The 24,851-nt window shown below is 26.0% G+C and overlaps 2 protein-coding genes and 1 long non-coding RNA gene across 9 annotated transcripts in view; 2 read left to right on the plus strand and 1 right to left on the minus strand.

The window, feature by feature from the left end:
* Window positions 1–55: 55 nt before the first annotated feature.
* Window positions 56–1,856, plus strand: LOC108003488 (protein PAT1 homolog 1). Its single transcript, XM_062075103.1, has 4 exons — window positions 56–212; window positions 918–1,112; window positions 1,191–1,605; window positions 1,704–1,856. The coding sequence occupies exons 1-4, from the start codon at window positions 174–176 to the stop codon at window positions 1,823–1,825; spliced, it is 771 nt and encodes a 256-aa protein (XP_061931087.1). The 5' UTR covers window positions 56–173; the 3' UTR covers window positions 1,826–1,856.
* Window positions 1,670–18,456, minus strand: LOC114578225 (uncharacterized). The gene is made up of 4 exons (XR_009829774.1): window positions 18,382–18,456; window positions 10,168–10,457; window positions 1,887–2,009; window positions 1,670–1,805 (listed from the first exon to the last, which is right to left on the minus strand). It is a non-coding gene; the product is annotated as an uncharacterized LOC114578225 (long non-coding RNA).
* LOC108003548 (protein diaphanous) overlaps window positions 6,948–24,851 on the plus strand; it is an 18,291-nt gene continuing 387 nt past the window's right edge. The window contains exons 1-18 of one of the 7 annotated variants that reach the window (XM_062074591.1): window positions 6,948–7,068; window positions 7,242–7,442; window positions 8,042–8,122; window positions 11,049–11,231; window positions 11,300–11,598; window positions 11,702–11,722; window positions 12,677–12,986; window positions 13,173–13,519; window positions 13,594–13,885; window positions 13,992–14,357; window positions 14,535–14,677; window positions 14,760–15,027; window positions 15,149–15,388; window positions 15,514–15,768; window positions 15,951–16,115; window positions 16,179–16,422; window positions 18,406–18,487; window positions 20,817–20,922. In XM_062074591.1, the coding sequence (XP_061930575.1) occupies window positions 8,087–8,122; window positions 11,049–11,231; window positions 11,300–11,598; window positions 11,702–11,722; window positions 12,677–12,986; window positions 13,173–13,519; window positions 13,594–13,885; window positions 13,992–14,357; window positions 14,535–14,677; window positions 14,760–15,027; window positions 15,149–15,388; window positions 15,514–15,768; window positions 15,951–16,115; window positions 16,179–16,422; window positions 18,406–18,487; window positions 20,817–20,820 (3,255 nt within the window). In that variant the 5' untranslated portion in view covers window positions 6,948–7,068; window positions 7,242–7,442; window positions 8,042–8,086 and the 3' untranslated portion in view covers window positions 20,821–20,922. Of the gene's footprint in view, window positions 7,069–7,241; window positions 7,443–8,041; window positions 8,123–11,048; window positions 11,232–11,299; window positions 11,599–11,701; window positions 11,723–12,676; window positions 12,987–13,172; window positions 13,520–13,593; window positions 13,886–13,991; window positions 14,358–14,534; window positions 14,678–14,759; window positions 15,028–15,148; window positions 15,389–15,513; window positions 15,769–15,950; window positions 16,116–16,178; window positions 18,238–18,405; window positions 18,488–18,790; window positions 19,673–20,816; window positions 20,923–24,851 lie in introns of those variants that run through there. The other 6 variants (XM_062074588.1, XM_062074572.1, XM_028669622.2 and 3 more) reach the window with 6 other exon arrangements.

Consider the following 24,851-nt stretch of genomic DNA (forward strand, 5'->3'; position numbering starts at 1 on the left):
AACTTCGAAATATTAAGTAATAAATATGCTATATATAAGCTTTTTAAAGAAACGACTGCGACATCTAGAATACAGTTATGAATTCACATAGTGAACCGCCATGACAGCTGATGCATTTCGTATCGCTTGACGTTTGATCAGAACATGTCATTTTGCACATTTAATTTCGACAAATGGCAGACTTCTTTTTCGGTTTCGATACGTCGCTTGCAGTAAGTAAGCAAGTTCCTCTTGGAATTATTTTTTCTTTTCATCTCTGTTTAAAAATAATGAAAAATGACACGATAAGATTAAGAAATTGTACATGATTTTAACCAAGAGTCGCGTCGTGGTTTCATCAGAATATAACGAATTAAAAAGTGTCCAATGCAATCCAATGCTAACACGAATAACTTATTCATATTATATGAATTGGCAAAGATTATTTAGCGAATTCTTTATATCTTATATTCTATTATTTTTTTTTTTACGTATATATAGTTCTTAAAATACATAGTATGTATCATTACCACTTCCAGTCGTTATGGAGATACATACATCGCATAACCTCGTCAATGTTTTAATCTCTTCAAAGGTCATTAATATTGTTATTTTTGTATTAATTATTATTTTTTGTTCATAAGCTTGTTTTATTTTAATTTTTTCTTAATTTTTCCTCCCATAATTTTGTTTTATTTTAGTTTTTTGTTAGATGTTTTAACAAAATAAAGAGAGCGAATGATCGTTGTATAGTTTGCTATTATCTTTGTATCAAAATTTTTTTACTGCTCAATACAATTTTATATTAATTTTAATTAATTTTGTGTCTATAGTAAATAATTAATTAATAATAAACTAAAAATAGTAAAATATTATTTTAATAATATTTCTTTTTTATTTTCTAATTTTATATATATTATTTTTTATGATTTATATAGAATAGCAGTTTAGAAGATGGCCTCGAATGTCCTTTTGAGGAAGATGATCTTGGAGAAGAGGAGGAATATGATGCTTTGAATGATGAAACTTTTGGCTCTGAAGCTACTATTGGCGATTGGGAAAAAGATCATGAAAAACTTGCAGAAATTACAGAATCCAATCGTCCTCATCATCAAAATACTTTAAACAAAAAAGTAAATAAATTTACTATATTTTTTTTATTTATAATCATTTATAACTGATTTGTAAAAAAATTATGATTATTGTTACAGAATGTAACCAATTTAGATATCGAAGATAATTTATCCCATTTGGTATTAGATGAGAAAGAAGGTATTGTTCCACGTCCTGGAGTATGGGATAGTCCTTCCAATTTAGCCCTTCCTAAACCTCGACCACCTTTGACTTTATCACCAGCTATAACAAATGTATGCACAGTGGAACAATTGGAAAAGGGATTAATTGCAAATAGACAACCATCTAGATTAAATAAACCTACTCAAACACAACAACCGCAACAACAACAACAACAACAACAACAGAAATCTGATGGATCACTTTTATTTGAATCTTTATCTGCACCACCGCGTTTCCCACCAGGATTGGGTATACCTCCACATCCTGTTGTTTTACCAAACATGAGATTTCCTCATCCTCAATTTTTACAGCACCCTAGATTATTAGCCAGTAAGTATAATGATTAAATTTCATCATTGATAAATTAAGAAAATATAAATCTGAATTCACATTATTTTCTTTTGAAATCAATATATTTATTTTTACAGATCAAACTGGAAATGTACTGAGATATCCTATTGCAGCACACTTGATGTTACCACATTCTGCTCAAAGACAACCAATTCATGGTTCATTTTGTAATAATTTTCCTGTAAGTTTTAATAATTAATTATATATAAATATATAAATATTTTTAAAAAATATTTTGTTAAAATTAATCATATTATTACAGCAACCATCGCTTTCGAATTTATGTCCACCTCCATTTTTACGAGCAGATCATAGTATGATACCTCCTTTCTCTAGCAATCAGACAAGTCATCAACAACAACAGCAACATTCTTTTCCGCATTCTGGAAATCAAAGAAATCAAAATAGAGCTTTTCATCATGGGGAACAACAAGGAAATCATCAACCATTTTTTAAAAATAATCAACATCATCGTAATCATGATCGAAATAATCAACGACATTATCATTATAATCATCACTGTCAAGGAATAAATGGAATCATTGGATCAGGAGAATATGATGAATATGCTGGTCTCATGAGTACTCGGGAAAAACAGTGGTTAATTAATATTCAATTATTGCAACTTAATACAAATGAACCATATGTTGACGATTATTATTACATCGTTTTCTGCGATAGAAGAAATAGGCAATGTATAAATCAAGAGCAAAAAGATAAAAAACATAACAACAATAATAATAATTATCATAGAGATTCCAGGTAAATTTTTGTCTTATTTTCTTTCTTTTTTCTTTCTCTCAATTTATTTATTTATTTATTTTTTTTTTTTTTTTGCTTAAATTCCTGATAAAATGAATAATAATCATTATTATTATATTTATTTTCAGAGATCGAGAACAACCACATCATGTACTTTCAAAATCCATATATACACCGACACAATTTGAAAATTCTTTGGGAAAATTACAGTTTGCTAGTGTTATTGCACCACGTAAAGTTATTGATATGGATGTTGTACCAAATAGTGATCCTCAATTAGCTACTCAAATACAACAAAAAGATACAAAGCGAACAAGACAATTGTTACTCGAAATTGAAAGGGTATTAATTTTTTTCTTATTTTTTTTTATTTTTTTTATTTTATTTTTTTTTATTTTATTTTTTTTAATTTTAACAAAAATTCGATTTATCTTTAAGCATTTACTGCATGAATAATATTATTTTCAGTTATATATAATTCAATTAAAACTTGAAGACTTGCATAATCCTTTAGCTCTACTTAGTGAGCAGCAACAAAATCAAGAAGGAGAAAATGAAACAAATAATATTAAAAAAAGTAGCTCAGATATAATAAATATGATATTGTCAGCTTTTCTTCAATTAATACAAGATGATAAATTAGCGAGCATACTAAGTATTCGAAAAGGAAAGGTAAGTGAGCTAAAAATAAAATACATATCTTTATAAGAAATAAAATACGCACATATATATATATATATATATATATATATGTATTGAAAAAAAAAAGAAAGAAAATTATATTTTGATCATTCGAATATTATTGTTTATCGTAGACACTGTTGTTGAGGTTTTTGCCATATTTGAATGTAACGGATCATCGTAATCAATTAGAAGAATTATGGAACGCGATATTTCGAGGATTAGCTATTATAGGTCGTAGAGATTCTCACCACTTGATAAGCCTGCATTCGGAATTTCAACGATGGTTCGATACTGTGCAAAATTTTAATACAATATTTCGACTAGCTCGATCGCTGTCTGATTCTGCTAATCAACCTATCAAGAACAACAGTTTAGCTTTTGCTTTGACAAACAAGGTTTGTTTAAAACTTTATTATTAAATTTTTTAATTTTTTGTTTTTCTTTTTATATCGATTTCAACATTTAAACGCTTTTCTGTTTAGTTTGGTGTATCTGTAATTGCTTCGATGTTTGAACAAGCAGAAAAATTATATCCCACGGATGATTCTTTATCTTCAGAATGGTCATCTTTCATAGCAAACATCATTGAAATAATTGGTGAAACTCCACCCTGTGTCGCACCTTGTCGACCGATTGCTGCAAATACGCTCAATCAGCATTTGAATCGACTATCTCATTTAAAATGCGGGAGATATACAAATCTGGAACTTCTATTAACTGATGCCAATCCTTCTCGATAGTTAAACGTTATTAGATATTTTTTTGCCATTTCTTTAAACCTGCTTTTTATAATCATTGATTGAACGACAAATTACATTGAAAAAGAGACGTAAATATTTTAATATTTTATATTATTAAGATTAATCAAATATTTTCTGCATATGATTAAATATAGTAATTGATACTCAACTTTCATATAGTAAACATATATCTTTTATGTTTATTTTAACAAAATATTGATCGTGTCTGATTTGTTATCAAAAATAATATGATATTGATTAATAATCTGTATAATATTTACAATTGTTATAGTTTGTTTACAGTTTCTTTTTTTGTTTTGTTTTTTATTCTAAATATATCACGTAAAGCAGGTATTAATTATATTCATTGGATAAACTGTACATCTTATTTTATGCTCTCTATTCGTCGTTCTTTCTCTATCTTTTCTAGTTTTTGTATATTTTTATTACAGTCTCATTAAACAGAAACATACATAATTCAATTTCTAGACATTTTAATATTGTCTTTTATGATTTTGCAATCTTATGTGCATGTAATTTGTTCTCTAAAAATTTTGCTTAAACTTGGGTCATTAATATTCATCATTAATCGAATTTACTTCTTTGTCAGAATAAATATGAAAACATATTTATAATTGTATATCAATGTTTTTATATACAAAATATTTTTCATTTTCTTTTTACTATTATTTTTTTTTTATTTCCTTCTTTTTCTATTATCGATTTAATGATTTTTGATTTATTTTTTTCGACGACGAATGGAGAAGGAAAAGTGATAGTTTTCGTAGTTCTGTTTCAAACTAAGCACCCGCATATTTCTATTAAATAAATGACAAAGAATATCCATAAATTTGTAAAAAAAAAAAAAAAGATAGATTACGTTAAAATATAAATATAAATTATTAATTTCATTTAAGATTTTGGATAGGATAAAATGTTATTATGAAATCAACTATTTGTTAAACAAGATTAATTGTATAATACTTAATTAATCTTTACGTAAAAATAATTATAATATAAAAATAACATTGTTCATCCATATCTTTAAAAAACCGAAAGAGCGCAAAAATCACATATGCAATAATTATGTAAGTTTTTATAAGTTTCTATGAGAAACAAAAATATTGCAATGTTTTTGTGTAACGATTAGCGAATTAAAAACTTTCATTGATAAAGTTATAACATGAACATTGCAGACATATAAATTCAATGATTTCATTTTATCTGTTATTTGTTTGCAAATTTGTTTCACAATGTCTGTTCAATCATTTGGTGTATATTTTAAGAGCAGGATTATTATTAAATAAAATGTTGCATACTTACTATGAATGAAATAGTCACAAAAATATCAAGTAGCGAGTGCATGGAATGCGATTTACAACATATGACTACACGGCCTTTGGTGCATAGTATGAACGTTTACTTTTATTGCAGTATACATTTATAAACTCATATGTACATTTAGCTTGTACATAGAGCGATGAATGAATATATTTTATAATCGGATGCGAAAAAGAGAATTTATTTTTTGCCTCCGTGATATAGCATTAGATCATTTTTGCAAGAATAAAAAAGGATAAAAAGAAATTATAAAAATAATAAAAAAAGATAGATCATGTTATTTTTCAATATCTATAATGATTATGAAATCGAAAATTTAACTCGGTTTCTGAATCATAGATTTAATTTTAATTAATAATAATAATTTAAATTACGTGTATATTGCGTTGCATCGAAATTCAACGCTAATACTCTTTTTTTATTACATAAAATCATAATTTTAAATATTGCGAATTATTTTCTCTTTAGGAGATATTTAATAGAACAGTTTTTAGGTTTCATAAATTTTTACGTAGTAATTTTTTGGTAAATCTTATATTTATACATTAATTATAAAACATTAAATAATACAATATGATATAGAAATGTGATGTAAAACACATAAGCACTGTCATTTACGTTGCAAACCAAGGTTAGTTGAAATTTCGTAAGAAATGAAATGTCTTTATCATTTGTAAAATAATGATCGAATGATAATTAAACTAAAGCGAGTACTTTTCAATTCTTTACTCTGGGATGAAAAATATTTGTTGAGACTGTACAAATTTTTTAATCTTTGAAATTAAATTGTATTATAAAGTTTAATTTGCATTATCTCTTGCATATAATCTTGCGAAATATGTTATCTTTTTATCCTAATCACATGCGTCCAGATAATATCGCGTTGTATACTGTAAAACAATAAAACGTCGATGTATTTTTTATTTTTTATTTTATTAAAAGCAGTTTAGAATACATATAATATTAAATAGGAAGATCGTTAACGCATAACGTATATGCGTAGATTTTTTGTAAGTATATACAATCGTAAATTTTTGGTTTTTTTCTTTTTTTGTTTCTTAAAATCAAATACGGGAATAATTTTATGTATATAAAAAATAAAATACATAAAATATATAATAGCTGATATTAAATAGTTGATATATTATATGAAATAGTATTTCAATTTCTTTTTATATAGTGCAAATTTAAATATAAATATAATAAAAAATTTCATGAAAAAAAGAAAAAAGAAATAGATGAACTAGAGGGAAAAAAAATATTTCGTAAGATAGATTGAATCAATTAAAAAAACACTTTTCATCTTTTATTAAAAATATATTTTTATAGAATTTTACGTTATATTTACACGAGATATTTATGAGATTCTTGTAGAAACGAATTTAGATATAAATATCTTTTTGAAAATTGATACTTGTGTATCAATTTATTTCTAGCACTATTCTAATATATGAACATTAATAAAATCGTGTATTTTATATACATTTTTGATGTGATTAACAGTAATAATTCTAATTCAATATGTATCTATATAATCAATATAGTTTAAATTAAATTAAATCATTAAACCAAAAAAATGTTTTGCATTTTGATTCTTATTATTATTATATATATATATATATATAAATGAAAATTATTTAAAAATATATATTTTTTTATATATATAAATAACAAATAAAAATTATAATTGAAAATTAATATTGAAAAATGATATAATGTTTATGTAGATCAAATATATTGTATTTATTGCATTTACTATTAGAAAGTAATATATAAAGAGTTTATAAAAGGCAATAGTGAATAATGATAAAAATATTTCTACAATACCGACGTAGATATGGAGAAAAAGTGACATTTGCAATTCGTTGTTCATTGGCGCTGTTGTGCGTGAGTAACGTTTCTCGCATGCTACTCGGTACGACTTTTCATTTAACAAACATATATTAACTGATACAACAGTTTTCTTTTCCTAATTAATAATATTTATTATCAATATTTTTTTAGTCTATTATTTTTTTATTATGAAGTGTAAAAATTTTGGTTAATAATTTAGTGATTCTTTCTAAAAACTTGTTTTCACATTGGCAGGTGTTCCATTGTCATAACGGATGAAATGAATATTTATCTATGGAAAGGTCATTTCAGTTTGCTCGAGAAATTACAAGTATTTTTTATATGGTTTAAAAAAAATTGTTAAATTTTATTACCGATTAATTTAATACAAATAATATTGAATTTGTGATTACTAAAATTGTATGTCTTGACAAATAAAATTTTAAGTAATATTAGGTAAGTAAAATAATTTTTATAAAAAATCACTTTATATTTCAATAAAATATATATAATCAGAATTATTTATTTTTTTTCTGTTTTTTTTTTCTTTTAATATAATATTGAATGTTATTTCTTTTTTTTTTTAGATTATTTTTATAATTTGATAGTTTCTTTATTGTGTTATGTGATTAAATTTTTATATAATAAAATAATTTTACTATTTTAGTATTATATTTTGCTTTCTTTCTATTATTTTTATAAAATCTTATTTCAATGAATTAAAATGTATTAGAATCGAAAATGATTAGAAATTTTGTAATTAGATAATATATAATTTAAATTTGTTAAACCATTATTTGATATGGGAATATTATAAAATATCTTATCATAAATATAATCATACATAAAATTGTTAATTTTGGAACCACCTGTTAGATTTTTCAAATAAAAACATTTTCTTATAAAATAAATATCAATATAAATAATTTATAAATTTTTAAATTATTTCTAAAATATAAAATTATTATATTAATATAGGAATAATTATTAGAAATTTAATAAATTTTACTTTACATAAATATATGTTTATAAAAAATTTTTCATATCTTTTATAGAAAAACAATGTATAATAGAAGGTAACAACCGAGGAAGATTAAACTATGGCCAACAGAAAAGATAAATCATCTACAGGTTTTGTAAGTATTATATTACATATAAAATTAAAGTTAATATGATTAACATTACAATATAAATAGAAATACAGAAAAAAAATAGAAAATAAAATAATATTTTTAATTCTGTTTATATTGTTTATTTGAATTTCATCGACTATCATCCATTTAATGATAAAATTTGAAAATTGTTCTTTATATGATATCAATTTTTATAAAATTTTTAAAAAAATTAAATAAATTATGACATATATAATGTCTCTGCATATAAGTACAAATATCTCTTGATATTAAAGAGATAATATAATAATATATTATATAATATATGTAATATATAATACATATAATATATAATATATATTGATATAGAAATTGATAATAACTTTTATGATCGAATCATGTTTGTAAAAATAATCAATTTGATAATATTTAATAATATTCAAACAAACCAATCAATGAAAATAATTTAAAACGACTAATGTATTGAATTATTTAAATTATTTAAATTATTATCATGTAAATATGATGGTATTTTATTAATTTGAAAATCGTTTTTATAAGAATACAATTAAAAATAAATAACATTGAAATTCTTAATTCAAATCTCAGCAATACATATGATACACACACACACACACACACACACACACACACACACACACACACTCTATATATATATAGAATAGAATATATATATGAATGAGCATACATATATGTTATATTTCTTGCTATAATTATGGATTTCATATGATAATAGAATAAACATTCATTCGAAATAAATTTTAATTTTAGGTATATTATCATATAAAATTAATTTGTTCATTAATTTGTTAATTTGTTTGAATATTCGAATATAATTTGAAAAATATTTTTCAAAAATAAAATATTATTACATATCATTACGATGAATCGTTCAAAATAAATTATTTCACATATAGAAAAAAATTGTTTTGCGCGATATATATTAGAATAAATAACCAAAACAATTTAATTCAATATACTTTTTTTTTCATTATTTTATTTTATTTCATATTGACTTTTCCCATTTTCAGAATTTTTTTTTTTATTTTTTTTTAATAATTGTTAATAATTATTAAAATTTAAATTTTTTTTCACATTTTATAAATTAATTAAAAATATTTAATGAAAATTTTTTATTATTAATTAATTAAAAAAATTTTAATTTTATTTTCAAACAATTTATCATATAAATAATCAAGAAATATACAAAAAGCATTATTATATATTTAATTATATATATTATATATTATATTTAAGATATGCAAATAACAATTTTTTTTCTTTCTTTTTTTTTGCGCACAAACAAAATAATTAACGAGAGATATAAAATATAATAAGAAAAGGATGGAACGAAAGCACTCGCGTTAATTGTCACTTATAGAGATTATATCATCGTTCATTCGCATAATTTTAATCTCATCCATGTATACATTTCTTTTCTCGTACTTTATATCAACAACAATTCGTTAACGCATAATGTTATCAATAAATTGATAAAATCTATATATAATGTGAAAGTTAATTTTTAATGTAAATTTTGAAAATAAAAAGAACAAAATATTTTTTGTAAATTTAAGGCATCAAACAATATTGAAATAATTTTAAAATACTATTAAAATACTATTTTTATTCAAATTATCGCAACCTTGAACTATTCACGATTATGACGTCAAAAAATGATATAGGAAACTTTGAACGTGAATCACTATTACTGTCACTCCTTCGTTAAAGTTGCCAATTATCACATTTATATGCCGATAATTATTTTTTCTTTAACAAATTATGTTGTACATTATTGTCCTAAAAATTCCTAAAAAAGTAAAGACAAAAATAAAGGAAACAATTTGTATGGATTCGTATATAAGTATGAGAAATATATGAAAAAAAGTGTGAAGATAAAATGATTACAAGAATTTAAAATCATTAGAAAAAATTGTTTACAATATAAATAAAAAAATTATGAAATAATTCCTCGTTTTATTCGCATCAAGAGGTATGAACGCATGAAGACCAATCTGCGAGACATGATGCGATAGCAATCTACTTACTTAGTTGATCGTAGGTAGACTTGTAATCATTATGCAGGCGCGCTTCTTGGATTTTATCGAGGCCAACGCAATTTTCCCTTCTTTCAATCTGTTCAATGACTCGATGATGGTGCCGTTAACTTGATTCTACTTTTCGATTTAATACTGTTCGCTCGTTAACCCAAGAAAACATTTCACTCTATGATTCAATATCTGTCCGAAGGGACGCGCTCGCATGCACCAATCTTGATTTGTGCGAAGGTCACGAAACAACCGTGCCGTGACTTGCCTTGCCGATTCATTACTCTACTCTGAAATAAAACGAAAAACTATACTTTATCGAAATTTTTTATTGGATTGTCATATATTGAGAACTTATTAAAAAATTTTTTATCTCGAAGAATCTGAGCTTTGAAAAATTTTACATTATTATATATTTACTATTATAATATATTTATGAATAAAAAACGGTATTATAAACAAGTCAATTATTTTAGATAAAGAGAAATCAAAATTTTTTTATTCAATAAAAATAACTGAATAATTTTTATGCATCCATTACCATAAACGATAAGACACTTTTCTTTTTTCTTTTTATAAATCTTTCTACTAATGATCACAGATTGAATAAAATTTATTTTCAAATAAAATTGTGAAGTTGCAATGAAGAGAGATAAAAACAAAGACAGAAAAGAAAAGGGAAGAAAGGGATTAATTCTAAAAATAATGCAGTAACATTACATTCATTTCTTGATAATTTATACGAATTGAAAGTCGAATAATGTAATATCATCATCCCTATTCGTGAGTGAATGCTATATTAACATCGAATTAGAACGATAACAATTTTATAATTGATTTCTCTTTTATTTTTTATTTTTTATTTTTTTTTATTGTTGTAGCTGGACACATGGTTCGGCCGACCAAAAAAATCCGGGCGTGGAGGTGGGGTCAGAAGTGGTTTAGGAAACAATACTATACCACGACCTCATTCCGGTGATGATTTCAATGAGATTGAACAGCAACGTTGTATCATCGAAAGAATGGATAAAGAGACAGTAAATGATAAATTTGAAGAAATGTTGGTAAGTTAAAATCTATTTTTAGATTCATGATATATGATTTCAAATAATTAAATTTTTTATCGAAATAGGCTAATATGAATTTAACCGAAGAAAAAAAAGAACCATTACGACAACAATCGGAAGCGAAGAAAAGAGAGATGTTGGTTTTGCATTATAAAGGTAGCATTCAAGAGAATAAATCAAAATTTGATAAACCTGCGGATTATATTCAGTATTTGGCACAACCTGATTTAAGTGTCAACAAAATCTATAATTGCATTGAATCATTAAGAATAGCATTGACGAATAATCCTTTAAGTTGGGTTCAGGAATTTGGTACGAAAGGATTGAAACAGGTTTTAGCGACGCTCAACGAGTGCTATCGAAAGTAAGTATTTTTCATAAAAAAGATTATTATGTTATGTATCATAGCATTGGTATTTAATATTATTCGATTAAGAATTTCTAATATTCATATTATTCTATTGCAGTGCCTTCATATATTATAATAGGTAATCTTTGTAAAAATACTATTTGTTTTAATTTTATAGCAATTTAGAATATTTTGCATTGTTTTTTTTTTCCTCTTCTTAGCTTTTTATAATGATATAGATGCACGTTAGTATATGATAACGTCCGATGTATAAATATATATATATATGAGAACACTAGTAATATTATACATGTATATATATGTATGCGTTATATGGATAATTTATAAGCGAGATTCTTTAAATTTTATGCAAAAAAAAATTTTTTTGTTTTTTATATAAATTAATAGAATGTTAATATATTTATAGAATATTTTTATAGAATAGATTATACAATGGATAATATAAAAATTGATGTGTAAAAATTTTACATTTGATTGAATTTTATTATTAAGCTTTTATTTATTATAAGCAATTTAATTTTATATTTAAATTAAATAAAACTAGAAAAAGATGATGGGGAAACAGCAGTTTCGGAGATAAAACTATTATTTTCATCTTGTTTTATATCTAACGCAAATTTCAACTTCTTATAACTTAAGTAATATTTTTGTATAAATTTAAATATTTATATAAATAATTATAAATTATATAATAATTAAAATATTTATATAAATTTTATGTTTTAACTTTCAGAATCGATCTTTCAAAAATATTCCATAAATATATTAATATCCTGCATATATATTTTGATGCCTCGATAATTGCCATTAAAGAACAAAATGTGTAATGTTAATGTTTGTTCTTTAATTGCATGATAATCTATGTGATGTTCCATAGTACTGATCGACTAATCGAAAATCAAAAATCATGTGAAATTTATTGAACATTGAATTGAATAGTCAGTGATTAAATGCTTGATTTTTCTTTTCGAATAGTTGAACAGTTCAATGAAAATATTCTTTTTTTTTTTTTATTTTATTTTATTTCCTGTAATTAGTTTCGATAAATTGATATTTTTGTGTTTTATAACAGTGACAATCGATATGAACGTATACAGTACGAATGCATTCGATGTTTGAAAGCTATTATGAATAATACTGTTGGTATAAAAGAGATGTTGGCTCATCAGGAAGCACTCACGATCGTAGCTAGATCATTGGAACCGACAAAACCATCCGTTATGTCAGAGGCTGTAAAACTGCTTGGTGCAGTTTGCCTTATTTCAAGCGATAGTCATAAAAAAGTTTTGGATGCGATTACCATGAACGGAGAATTTAAGGGAAGAGAAAGATTTTTACCTATTGTGCAGGGTTTGATGAATAAGAAGAATGAAAATCTAAGAGTATATATTTTATAATCACTCTATAATTTTTTTTTCATTTTCATTTTTCAATTTTATTGCTACTTTTTTTCCTTTATTTTCTTTTTCTCATTTTTCTTTCTTTTTTTTTTTTTTTTCTTTTCATTAGTACTTACTATTAAAATGTTTACTATTATTTAATATAAATTGCAACTTGTTGATTGATAGGTGGAGTGCCTTCAACTTATCAATTCTATCATTTCTTCGGCCGAAGAATTAGATTTTAGATTGCATTTACGAAATGAAATCATGCGAGTTGGTTTAGCCGATATTTTAGAAACATTGGAAAAAAATGAATCTGAAGATTTAGCTAGACATTTAAAAATTTTCAATGATCACAAAGAGGAAGATTATGAAGAATTTGTACAAAGATTTGATCATGTACGATTAGAATTGGATGATGTAAATGATTGTTTTGAAGTAATTAAAAATATGGTAATGGAAACATCTGCTGAACCATACTTTTTATCAATACTTCAACATCTTTTATTCGTCAGAGACGATGCTTTAGTCAGGTAGGAAAAAGCATAGCTTTTTGCATACTATTTATTTTTTTTTCCTTTTTTTTATTTTCTTTTTTTTCTAATAGACCGGCCTATTATAAACTGATAGAAGAATGCGTATCACAAATTGTGTTGCACCGTTCAGGCTGTGATCCGGATTTTAGTGCAACTAAGCGCTTTCAAATTGATGTCCAACCATTGATCGACACATTGGTTGAAAAATCGCGAGTAGAAGAAGAAAGGCGATTGGTTGAAGTATTACAAAAGTTAGAAGAAGCTATAGCTAGTAAACAAGAAGCAGAAGCGAAACTTCAACATGCAGAAAATAAAATTAGAGAATTGGAGCAAGGAGGAATAAAATCAACTAACGGTAATGCGGTAAGTTTATCATGAAATTTTCATTTGGAATTTTTATTTGATATAAATATAAATTTTTTTTTGACTTATAACTATTATCAACTGTAATTATTTTGATTTGTAACAGAAAATTGGTTCAGTCCTATCGGGTTTGACTGGAATTGGTAATCTTCCACCTCCACCACCTCCGCTTCCGAATGCGAGTGGATCAGGAATAATAATAGCACCGCCACCTCCACCACCACCACCTTTACCAGGCGGTTTATGTCCGCCTCCACCACCACTTCCTGGATTAGGAGGACCACCACCACCACCTATGCCTGGTATGCTAGCAGGTCCTAAACCTCCACCAATGCCACAATCAGGTCCACTACCGCCAATGATGGCTGGAATTAATTCCGCCATTAACACGTCACAATCACTTCCATTAGGATTGAAGCCAAAAAAAAAATGGGAAGTCGATGCACCATTGAAAAGAGCAAATTGGAAAGCAGTAAATATTTATATATGATAATCTTTTTTATTTATTTATTATCATCATTATCATTATCATCATTATTATCATCATCATCATCATTATCATCATCATCATCATCATCATCATCATTATTATCATCATCATCATCATCATCATCATCATTATTATTATATAATACAACATATGTTGTAGATCATGCCACATAAACTCACCGAAAAATCATTTTGGATAAAAGTACAAGAGGATAAGTTGGCCAGTCCCGAAATATTAAATGGTTTAAGCTTAAAGTTTGCATCAAAACCAAGTGGGAAGAAAATTGATGATGTTGTCGATAAGTAATTAGCTAATAATTATTCTATTATTGAAACACGAAAATTTTAAAAGATCGTTGATAATGTGATGCTTTTCATTATGTAGATCAGCCGCATCAAAAAAAGTAAAAGATTTAAAAGTCCTTGATGGAAAAGCTGCTCAAAATATTCTTATTCTTCTTAATGGTACTTTAAAGCATATGTCATATGAAGAGGTAAAGTCTTGTTTACTTAAATGTGAAGGACCCGTTATTTCGGATAATATACTTCAAGGACTGATACAGTATTTACCGCCACCCGATCAATTAAAAAAACTTCATTTTTATAAAGATCAATACGATGATTTAACAGAAGCTGAACAATTTTGTATTACTGTAAGTGCATTTTTCGAGCAATCTTTGATCGAAATGTTTTCTATAAAAAAAACTGTATCTAAATATTTGAAACAACTATTTTATTTATTCTTTGAAATATTTTTGAGTCTATGTACTATAGATATCGACAATCAAGAGATTGTTGCCGAGACTGAGATCATTAAGTTTTATGCTGCGATACGAAGAATTAGTGCAAGATGTAAAACCGGATATAGTGGCAGGTACAGCAGCTTGCGAAGAAGTAAAGGATAGTAAAAAATTTGCCAGAATTCTGGAATTGATCCTATTGCTTGGCAATTATATGAATTCTGGTTCAAAGAATGGTCAAGCATTTGGATTTGAAATTAGTTTTCTTACTAAGGTTTGTTTCTTATTGTAAATCGTGTTTGTAATTTCCAATAATTTGTAATTATGTTTGTAATTCAATATAACAAAATCTCAATTTTATTTTTTTATCATATAATAATAATTTCTTTTAATTTTCAGTTAACTAGCACTAAAGATGTTGATAATAAACAGACTTTAATGCATTATTTAGTAGACACTATAGAACAAAAATTCTCAGAGTGTCTTAGTTTTACAGAAGAATTGGCACACGTAGATAGAGCAAGTCGAGTTTCGTTAGAAAATGTACAAAGAACTTTGCGACAAATGGATTCTAGTATTCGAAATCTCGAACAAGATTTATCAAATGCCAAAATACCACAATCTGATGAAGATATGTTTTTACATGTTATGGGTGTATCCTTTTTTTTTTCTTTTTTTTTCTTTTTTTTTTTTATATTTTTTTCATCATTATATTATAATTATAAATATCGTTAATATTTGATTGAGTTTTTATTATATTCTTTTAGTTTTTTATATTCATTTGAGTTATATTCTTTATTACATTGTTTTTCTTAAATATCATATCGAATATACAGCCTTTTGCAAAAAAAGCCCGTGAATCTTACGAAGTTCTTCAAAATATGTTTAAAAATATGGACAGCTTATACACAGAAATTTCCGAATTTTTTTCTTTTGATAAACAAAAATATACAATAGAAGAATTTTTTGGTGATATAAAAACATTTAAAGATGATTTCATGGTAAGTAAAGAAATCAAAAAATAAAGCTTATATCACATTTATTTTTGATGCATATTTTTGCAGCAAGCTCAAAAAGAAATAATAAAGATGAGAGAAACAGAAGAAAAGCAAAGAAGAGCGAGAGAGGCGCGAGAAAAAGCAGAAGCAGAAAAAGCAGCTCGAGTAGCAAGGAAAATAGCACTTGTCGATATGAATGCACATGAAACTCAGGAAGGTGTTATGGATAGCTTAATGGAAGCTCTTCAAACTGGTTCCGCGTTTAGTCGACCAGATCAACGTCGGAAACGTCAAACACGCGCTGCTGGTGGTAAGTTGTATAGGACTGCATACGCTTCAACGAAATCTACGAAGAAGGAGAAGTTGTTATTTGCTAAATTGTATCAATCGGGAGAAGCTAAGCGATTTGCAATTAAACGAAATCAAAATAATATTACGCGAAACGTCTCTCTTTCTCGTGATATGCTTACAATTTCAAAAAATTCTGGTTTCACACAATATACAACACCGGAAGAAAATCAACATTTTTATAAGCGTTTATTACTTGATGTCACAAGAACGCCTAAACAAGATAAATTTTTATCTAGGATTAGTTCATTTAAGAGAAAAAAACAAAGTGAAATCGCATCCAAAAAAATATGTATCGATCGATTAATGTTTGAAGAAACTCCGAAAAGAGAAATTTCTATAAAAATATCTCGAAATTTCGATGATATCTCGAATTTATCAAATAATTCCGATCAATGTGTTGCATCTTACGGGTTTGTGATAGATGAGCTAAAAAAACATACACCGACGTATGTCAAATCGAATTTAGTTTCACCCTCTCCATATCAAACGATTTCTATAGGTACAGCTGTAAAGCTTAGCCCAGTTAAACGAAGACAAGTTATAGTAAGTAAGAAACGTAAAAGAAACAGTATAGTGCGGCGTGTTGTTAAGAATCGTAAACAAAGGCATTCGAGATCTAGCGATAATCGAAAAGCACGAAAGCTGTTCAACTATTTGGGTAGTCCTATAAGCGAAAGTATTTCGCTGATCGAAAATCATTCCCTTTTCCATGCATTCGAATCGGATAATAGAATATCGAAATCTATGGACAATATTGCAACTAAAATTGATAAAACAACTCCATTAAAATTAATTCAAAAAAAAAATTTAGACGATATATTTTGTTGGAAAGATGAAAATAAAAATGATTTATCTATACAATATTCGAATAGCCAACTTTCATCTTTGAAGTGTTTCTTTCAATGTCCGATCTTGAATTCGAACGAAAAAATGACTGAGTTGGATGAACTTACTTTTCAAATGACACAACCTATTACTATCGAATCTCGAATTAATAATAATCTTGATACTTTTCATCAGTTAAAATTGACAAATAATACCCCAAAAAATTGTTCGATATTTGCGCTCAAAAAAGACACGCTTTCGATATCGACTAAACAAGAATGCAATTTTATAATTACAACCGAAACTGAACAGATCGTTTCAATAAAGAAAAAACATCGGAAAAGAATTTGGAAATTTTGGTAGATTTGTCAAATGATTGCGTTGTTGTCATAATTTTTTCAAATGTACATAACTATAACTGTTTCATATTGTATTTCATTGTATCTATGTAATTTTAACGGCGAGACTGAATTTTATCTCGTTAACATTATTATATTTTATTCTTTATTTTTTTATTTTTTTTTGTTTTTTTTTATATTTTCTTTTCTTATTTTCTTTATATATATATATATTTTTTTTTAAATTTTTATAATTCTCATTACATTGAATTTAAAAAAAAACATTATTTTTCCTTTGTACTTCTTTTTCTTTTTTTCATCTTTTATTTTTGGAGAAATCATATTACATCAATTATCGAAACAGTTTTTGCTAATCATTTGAAACAAGAAAATAAAAAAAAAATAAAGTTAAAAGAAGAAGAAGAAGAAGAAAAAGAAGAAAAATACATATTGTTTTGTTTTTACAAGAAAAAACTTATAGGCTGTGCTATATTCTGTGATCGAAATAGAAACAAATATCAAATACATATACGCGTATACATGATCACTTGTAATTGCATTCGTTGTAAATATCGTAAGTTTCAAATTAATAAAGAAAATTTCCTGTACTATCGATCAGTATTTAAACTATTTTCGTTAAAACTGATATGTTGCGCGCAACAGATAATTCTAATCAACATGATATGCAAAGTTTATGACGCAAAATGATGCAAGTTAATATAGCGCATACAAGTGTATGAAAGACGGATATAAACGACGTAAATATTTCTTTTTTACAGCAGAAAGAAGAGCTCAACTTAATAGAAGTCGATCGCGTACCGGATTAGTTGGAACTGGTTTGCTAGGAAGAGAACTTTCAACGTAAGTATTTAGATATAATAACTAATATCTATTCAGATCTTCTCGCGATATATATATATATACACACATATATATATATATATATATACATATATATGTATATATATACATGCACGTATCGTATTCCGATACTCAAAATCGATTATCGTATACGATATGTTTGATAATAACGAGAAAAGATCACAACGAAAACGAATTTAATAAAAGAAATGAGATAGATTTTGGACAAGGGAAGAGGTATTAAAAAATTATAAAAAGGGATTATTTCCAAAATAATACTTTGCCTAACAAACATTGTTACAGAGAACTTATAAGCTCGGCATAATCCATGGAATAGCCTGTTTCCGTCCTAAATTCAAAACTGTGATGGATCGAGTGTTTGTTTTATCAATAAATGATAAATCGGTAAAAAAAAATACAAATAATTTAAAAAACACGTGAATTTTCGATACTAATTTATTCGGTATCAGCGGAAGAATAAGCTTTGATTTTTGCGAATTATGATTAATCTAGCAGTCTTCCTATTGTTATGGCTAATATGTTTAGAGCAATTGTTTCGTAGATATACGTAACATGTATAATACAATTCTAAGCATTTCAATGACAATGAAAAAAAAATATTTAAAAATAACTCGACTAAATTTTCTATCAAATTTTCAACTTCTTGATTAGTTTTTTACTTTTATTGAACTTTAATTCCGTTAATAGAAAACATACATTTTACAACTGTGAAATAATATTATGTAAATATGCATATACATATATAATATGCGCACAGTAGATCTTTTTCTCTGCGTTAATCCAAAGACGGCTGATCTTGAGCACGGTGATCGATTAGCCTCGTTCGATTATATGAAAACGGTATCAGTAATCGAATTCTTGTGTTGTCGCGAAACCTTTCAAACCGTGCCAAATCAATGAAGCGTCGAAAAAAAGTGAATTATGCGATAATATTAAGCATTTTTGCGTAAAATGTTTAAATGCGGACTGATTTGTAAAAATTCAAATGAATTTAAAGATATATTTTGACGCTATTAAAATAATGAAAGATCATTTATTTTTCGAATCTCGAGTTCAATTGTTTATATTGTATGTATTAACATCGGATCTTAAAATAGTTTGTATCTATATTGTGAATATGTGAACTTAGATAGTATCAATACATTGCGATCAATACAATCGTAACGTTTTTTTTTTTTCTTTTTTTACCTTACGATAAATAGAAACACCTTTAAGTAAAAGGTGTGGTATTTGATTGGTATTATTGTTCGAGCGACAATCAATATTACAAAACGCGTTGCGTGTATATATTTATGTACATTGGCGTAACTGCCAATCAATTTTTTTAACAAAAATTGTTTACAAATAATAATAAATCAATAATAATAAAATGAAAATAAAGTAAACCAATTAATAATATCAAATTGGATAGAATTGAATAAAGATGAATCAATTCGAATAAATATATATTTATAATACATTTATAATACATTGTATGGTTTAATTGCGATTATTTCTTCGGTCTTTTCAATTGTCGCTTGAACAACGACAGAGAAGCCTTGCAACGGCACATCGATGGTATATGGCATATATATGCGCATACGCACATGCGATGGTGCTCTCGAGCGCGCACACGCGTGCGCGTCATTATACTCGCGCACACCTGTGAGAAAATAGTTGAATCCATTTGCAAACAGACGAGGTCACATATATTCGTATGACGAGAAAACCTATCTCTCGGTACACGCGTGTATCGGGCAAACGAGTGTACGGTCAACAAGCTAGTTGACGCGTAAACGACGTGCTTTTAGCGTCTCAACATTTTAGTGCATTAATCGTGGTACTGTTCGCAGTCATTTTTTTCTGATTTCCTAGCAGTCACATTCCGCTTGATTCATAACCGTACATTAAAACGGAATATTTACGTTAAAACATGTTCGACAGTTTTGACATGTGAACACATAAGCATGCAATTCGCCTATCTATCCGGCGACATTTTAAATGTTTAAATATTTTAAATCGTTGGCTCGCACTGTAATTTTATCTAAATTCATTATTGAGAAGAAAAACATACGCATTTTCTATCCATATCACATCGAATAGTAAATTGTATAATATCGAATCTGAATTGAACGAACAATTGACACTACAGATTGGATGCTCACTTTTTGATCCATATCTCTATTTGATTGCAGCAGTAGTCTTTTGTTTGCACATCTACATTTATAATATATTAACTAAAGAATAGAGAAATATTGATATCGTGGACGAAACATTCTATTTGATTTCGAATAGTTTATCAATTGAATCGTGTTATTATTTTCTGAAGGTGATACATATTGCTCGCTCGATAGAATGAAGAATATACAATGAACATACCTATCGTGTCAGGAGATATCATCGAAAATGATACCCATAAACTACGTTTTATTAGGGTGAGTATTGTATCAAATTTTTTAAATACGCTTTTTATTTCTTAATTTTACTAATTGATTTACATTATTTGTTTCGTTTACTAAATATATTACATTTTAATCAAATATATTTCGTATACGTTTACGTGATACAATAAAAATAAAAATATAATAGTAACATTTTTTCATTATAATTTGTTCTAAAATAACGAATTTAGAAGAAAAAGAAAACTTCTTCAAAATATTTATACGTGTATAACGTTCAATAAATTTCAATAAATTTTAATTCTGAATTAAAAATTCAGAAATATTATCAGAAATCAGAAATATTCAAAATATCTTGATAGAAGACGATATTTAAATTTTTTGCTTATACATATATATATAAAATATAAATATTTTTAATTTTATCGTAAATAGTAAAATATTTAATACATTTATTCATTCAACATAATGCATTCATATGTTTTTTTTCATTGATTCTTCGCTATCTTTCAATCATCAATCAAATAATTACAATTTACTTGTGCTTCAAAAATGATTTAAATATAATGATGTATGTGCGTATGCGTGCGTGCGTGTGTATGTGTAAAATATGTTTATGCTATATGCGCGCGCATGTGTATATGTAATAATAAAAAATTCTCAAAAAATTACGATAGGTAACAAGGAATTAAATGGACACAATTCGCAATCATGTATTTATAATATGTGATTCAAAAAGTAAAATGAATAGTAAATAAAATTTTGATTTTCTCAATTTAGAAATTATAGAGTATTGATCTAGAATAAAATTATTTATTGCAAAATAATTTTGAAAAATTATAATAAAGAAAATACATATATCTCATTTATTTATAATTATCTTATATATCATTAATCATATAAATTTTCTATAAAAAACTTTTAGTAAAAGAAATTTTTATACTTATTAAGTTGCAAGAAAATTATATAAAATTTAACAGTCTTTTTATTTTATTGTATAAAAAATACACAATCGATATTAATAAAATATCGATACAGTCGATATTAATAAAAAAAAATCATAGCATAGATATGGAAATCAAGAGAATTCGATTATTCAATTTGCTTTAAATAATAAATAATAAATTTATATAATAAATTTTTTAAATAATAAATAAATACATAAAAATATATACATAAAAATGTATGAAATATAGGGATTACTAAAAATTTGTCAAGAAACAATCATTTCAAATTATAAAAAATTTATGAAAGATTTTATAAAACAGTCGAAAGATTGCTGAAACTCGTATATTAAATAAACGTGATAAATTTATAACTCGTCATAAAATTAATAAATTAATCTATATAGTTCATAATAAAATCTCAGATTATAAATTTCAAAATAATTTAATTATATTCAGATTTAAAAAAAAAGCGCGAATAATTTTTTAAAATATTTATTAATGATGGAGCATAATATTAAAAAACGAAACAACCGACAGTGACCGAAAGAGAGCGTAGTCGGTCGGATTGTCACGAGTCGAAGCGAAATTTGCCGAATGAGAAAAGAGATTCAATCGGTCATTAACTAGAGTAAATTGTGGAAGGTGAAAAATTAGTGGATTATATTGTGTGCGTTATTCGTCTTTTGATCGATATCGAACCAATCGAGTGATCTTCTTGGTTAGTCTTTTCTTCTCTCGTACTCTTTCTTATATATATATATCCCTTCTCATTTCTTTCATTAGTTCGTTTGATACTCCCTCCTTTGCGCGAGCAACACCGTTCGTCGGCCCTGGGAATTCCGCTTTCTCATAGAAAAGAAATGCATTGCGGAAATATCGAATGCATCTATTTCTATAACATCTCATCCAGTTAAATTTGTTTTAATTCTATCGTATTTGAATGTATTTGTTTACGCGAGTGAAATGTGAATTTGCTATTAATTTATTTAGTGTTTTTTACTATGAAATTGATTATAGAAGAACATGGATTTATCGGTGTTTAATTAATTGGTATGCGCGATTGAGAAGCATCGATCATTTTAAACTATTCTTCGAAAAAGAATCTTGATTATTAGCATCCGTTAGATCATCTATTTGTTCATATTAATTAGTGAATTAGCGAATAATCTTTTTCAAGATCAGAAAAACAGGCAAAAATCGAGAATTCAAAGAACAGTACAACCTGTGATACAATATTATACGAAGAATAATCTATAAATTTATCAAATTCGGTTGTTTTTAATAATAACCAGAAACTCAAAACTATGCTGATCCTTCCAGATTTAAGATTACAGGTAAATCAAAATCATAATCATTTATATATCGTTTTCTTGTAATGCAACTTTTTTTTTCTATCATAAATTTTAAAAAGTAAAAGCTTATTTGTTAAATAATTAATTTATTTTCAAAAAAAAGACTATCATCAAAAATGAAAATATTTATATCTGCCTAATCGATGAAAATAATAAAAATTAAAACGACAGGAGAGTACAGAATCTAAAGACGAACGAAATAATGAGTGAAAATTACATTTCCTGTTTCACAAAGTATGAAAAACTATAGCATACTTCAGATTCGATAGAATATGCCTCGTTTACTGAACTCAAGTGGCGATACCCACGCGTAACGAAAAACCACTACAAAACCATAAAAACGTTAGCGTTTACTTCCTTTCGTTTCCTTGAACACTGTTTAACCACAATTATCTCCAAATAATTGAAACGATATTGTAAACACATTTAAAATTTATTAGATAATGTAAATAATTTTTTAATATATAAAAATTAGATTTGTAAAAATATAGATTGAATACAATAATATTCTGTATCTTTATATCAAACTTGCTCTCTCTTTGATTTTCACGAGAAAAAAATAGAACATATTAGGAAAGCAACTATGTATAAAAAAACTATTAAAATGGCAATAGTAAAATATTCAACTATTTTCATTATTATATATATTTTATTCGATTTCTATCCCGATTTCTTACGATAAAAAACTAAACACAGAATAACTAATTGATTAGAACACCTTAAATAATAAATAATTTAGAAAATACTTAATATCATTGAATTAATAGATGAAATCGTAATATCGGTAGTCAAGTATGAAGCATGCCGACCTTAAAATTACATTTTTACGTAGCTAGCCGCACCCGGTAAGATAGAGCGTTATCCTTCTCCCCACCATCAATCAGTTTCTCTCCTTTCACCGAGAATTTTCGTTCCATGAAGTCGGTTGAAGAAGCTGTAAGGCATGGTATGCCATAAGATAAAGAAAAAATATTTTCTAAATAAGCGCGTTTCATTTTTCGAATTGATATTATGATTTACTAGATTATTAAGAATCGAATAAACTAAACTAAACTAATACTATGAAAAGAATAAGAATATATGTAGAATGAACAAAAAGAATAAAAAAAGATAGAATGAAAATAACACTTTATCGAGGATTTTGTTTCGTTAAAGATTTCGCGGAGAATATTTTAATATACAAATTAGTCGAATTGTAAATTGAAATGTATGTACAATCGTTTGCGTTTTACCGACGAGTTATGAAATAAGTAAAACTTAAACACATGATCACAATCACAAGCATCAAGCACACCGTATATTGATTGGAATTTATATAATCTCTAATGAATTTTTTATGTAGATAATATAATTTTTATGTAGATAATAAATAATTTTTTATGTTTTGCTTCTCGCTCGACGAAGTTTATTTTTTATTGTCAACAACGTATGAAATAGTGATCGAAATAAATGATGTGATTACGAGATTAAATGCTATGTTAATAGACTTATGCGACTCTTTCGAAAAATCATACATTCTTCCAATTAACTTCGTTGAAAACAAAATAAACAAAATAAACAAGATAAGAGAAGGAACTCTATAAAATTATTACATCATTACAGTATTTGTAAATAAAAAAAGCTTTTTATTATTCAGAAGATGTAGAAATATTCCAAGAATTCTCGA

The sequence above is a fragment of the Apis cerana genome, linkage group LG1 (genome assembly GCF_029169275.1).
Source record: "Apis cerana isolate GH-2021 linkage group LG1, AcerK_1.0, whole genome shotgun sequence".
NCBI classification, from domain to species: domain Eukaryota; kingdom Metazoa; phylum Arthropoda; class Insecta; order Hymenoptera; family Apidae; genus Apis; species Apis cerana.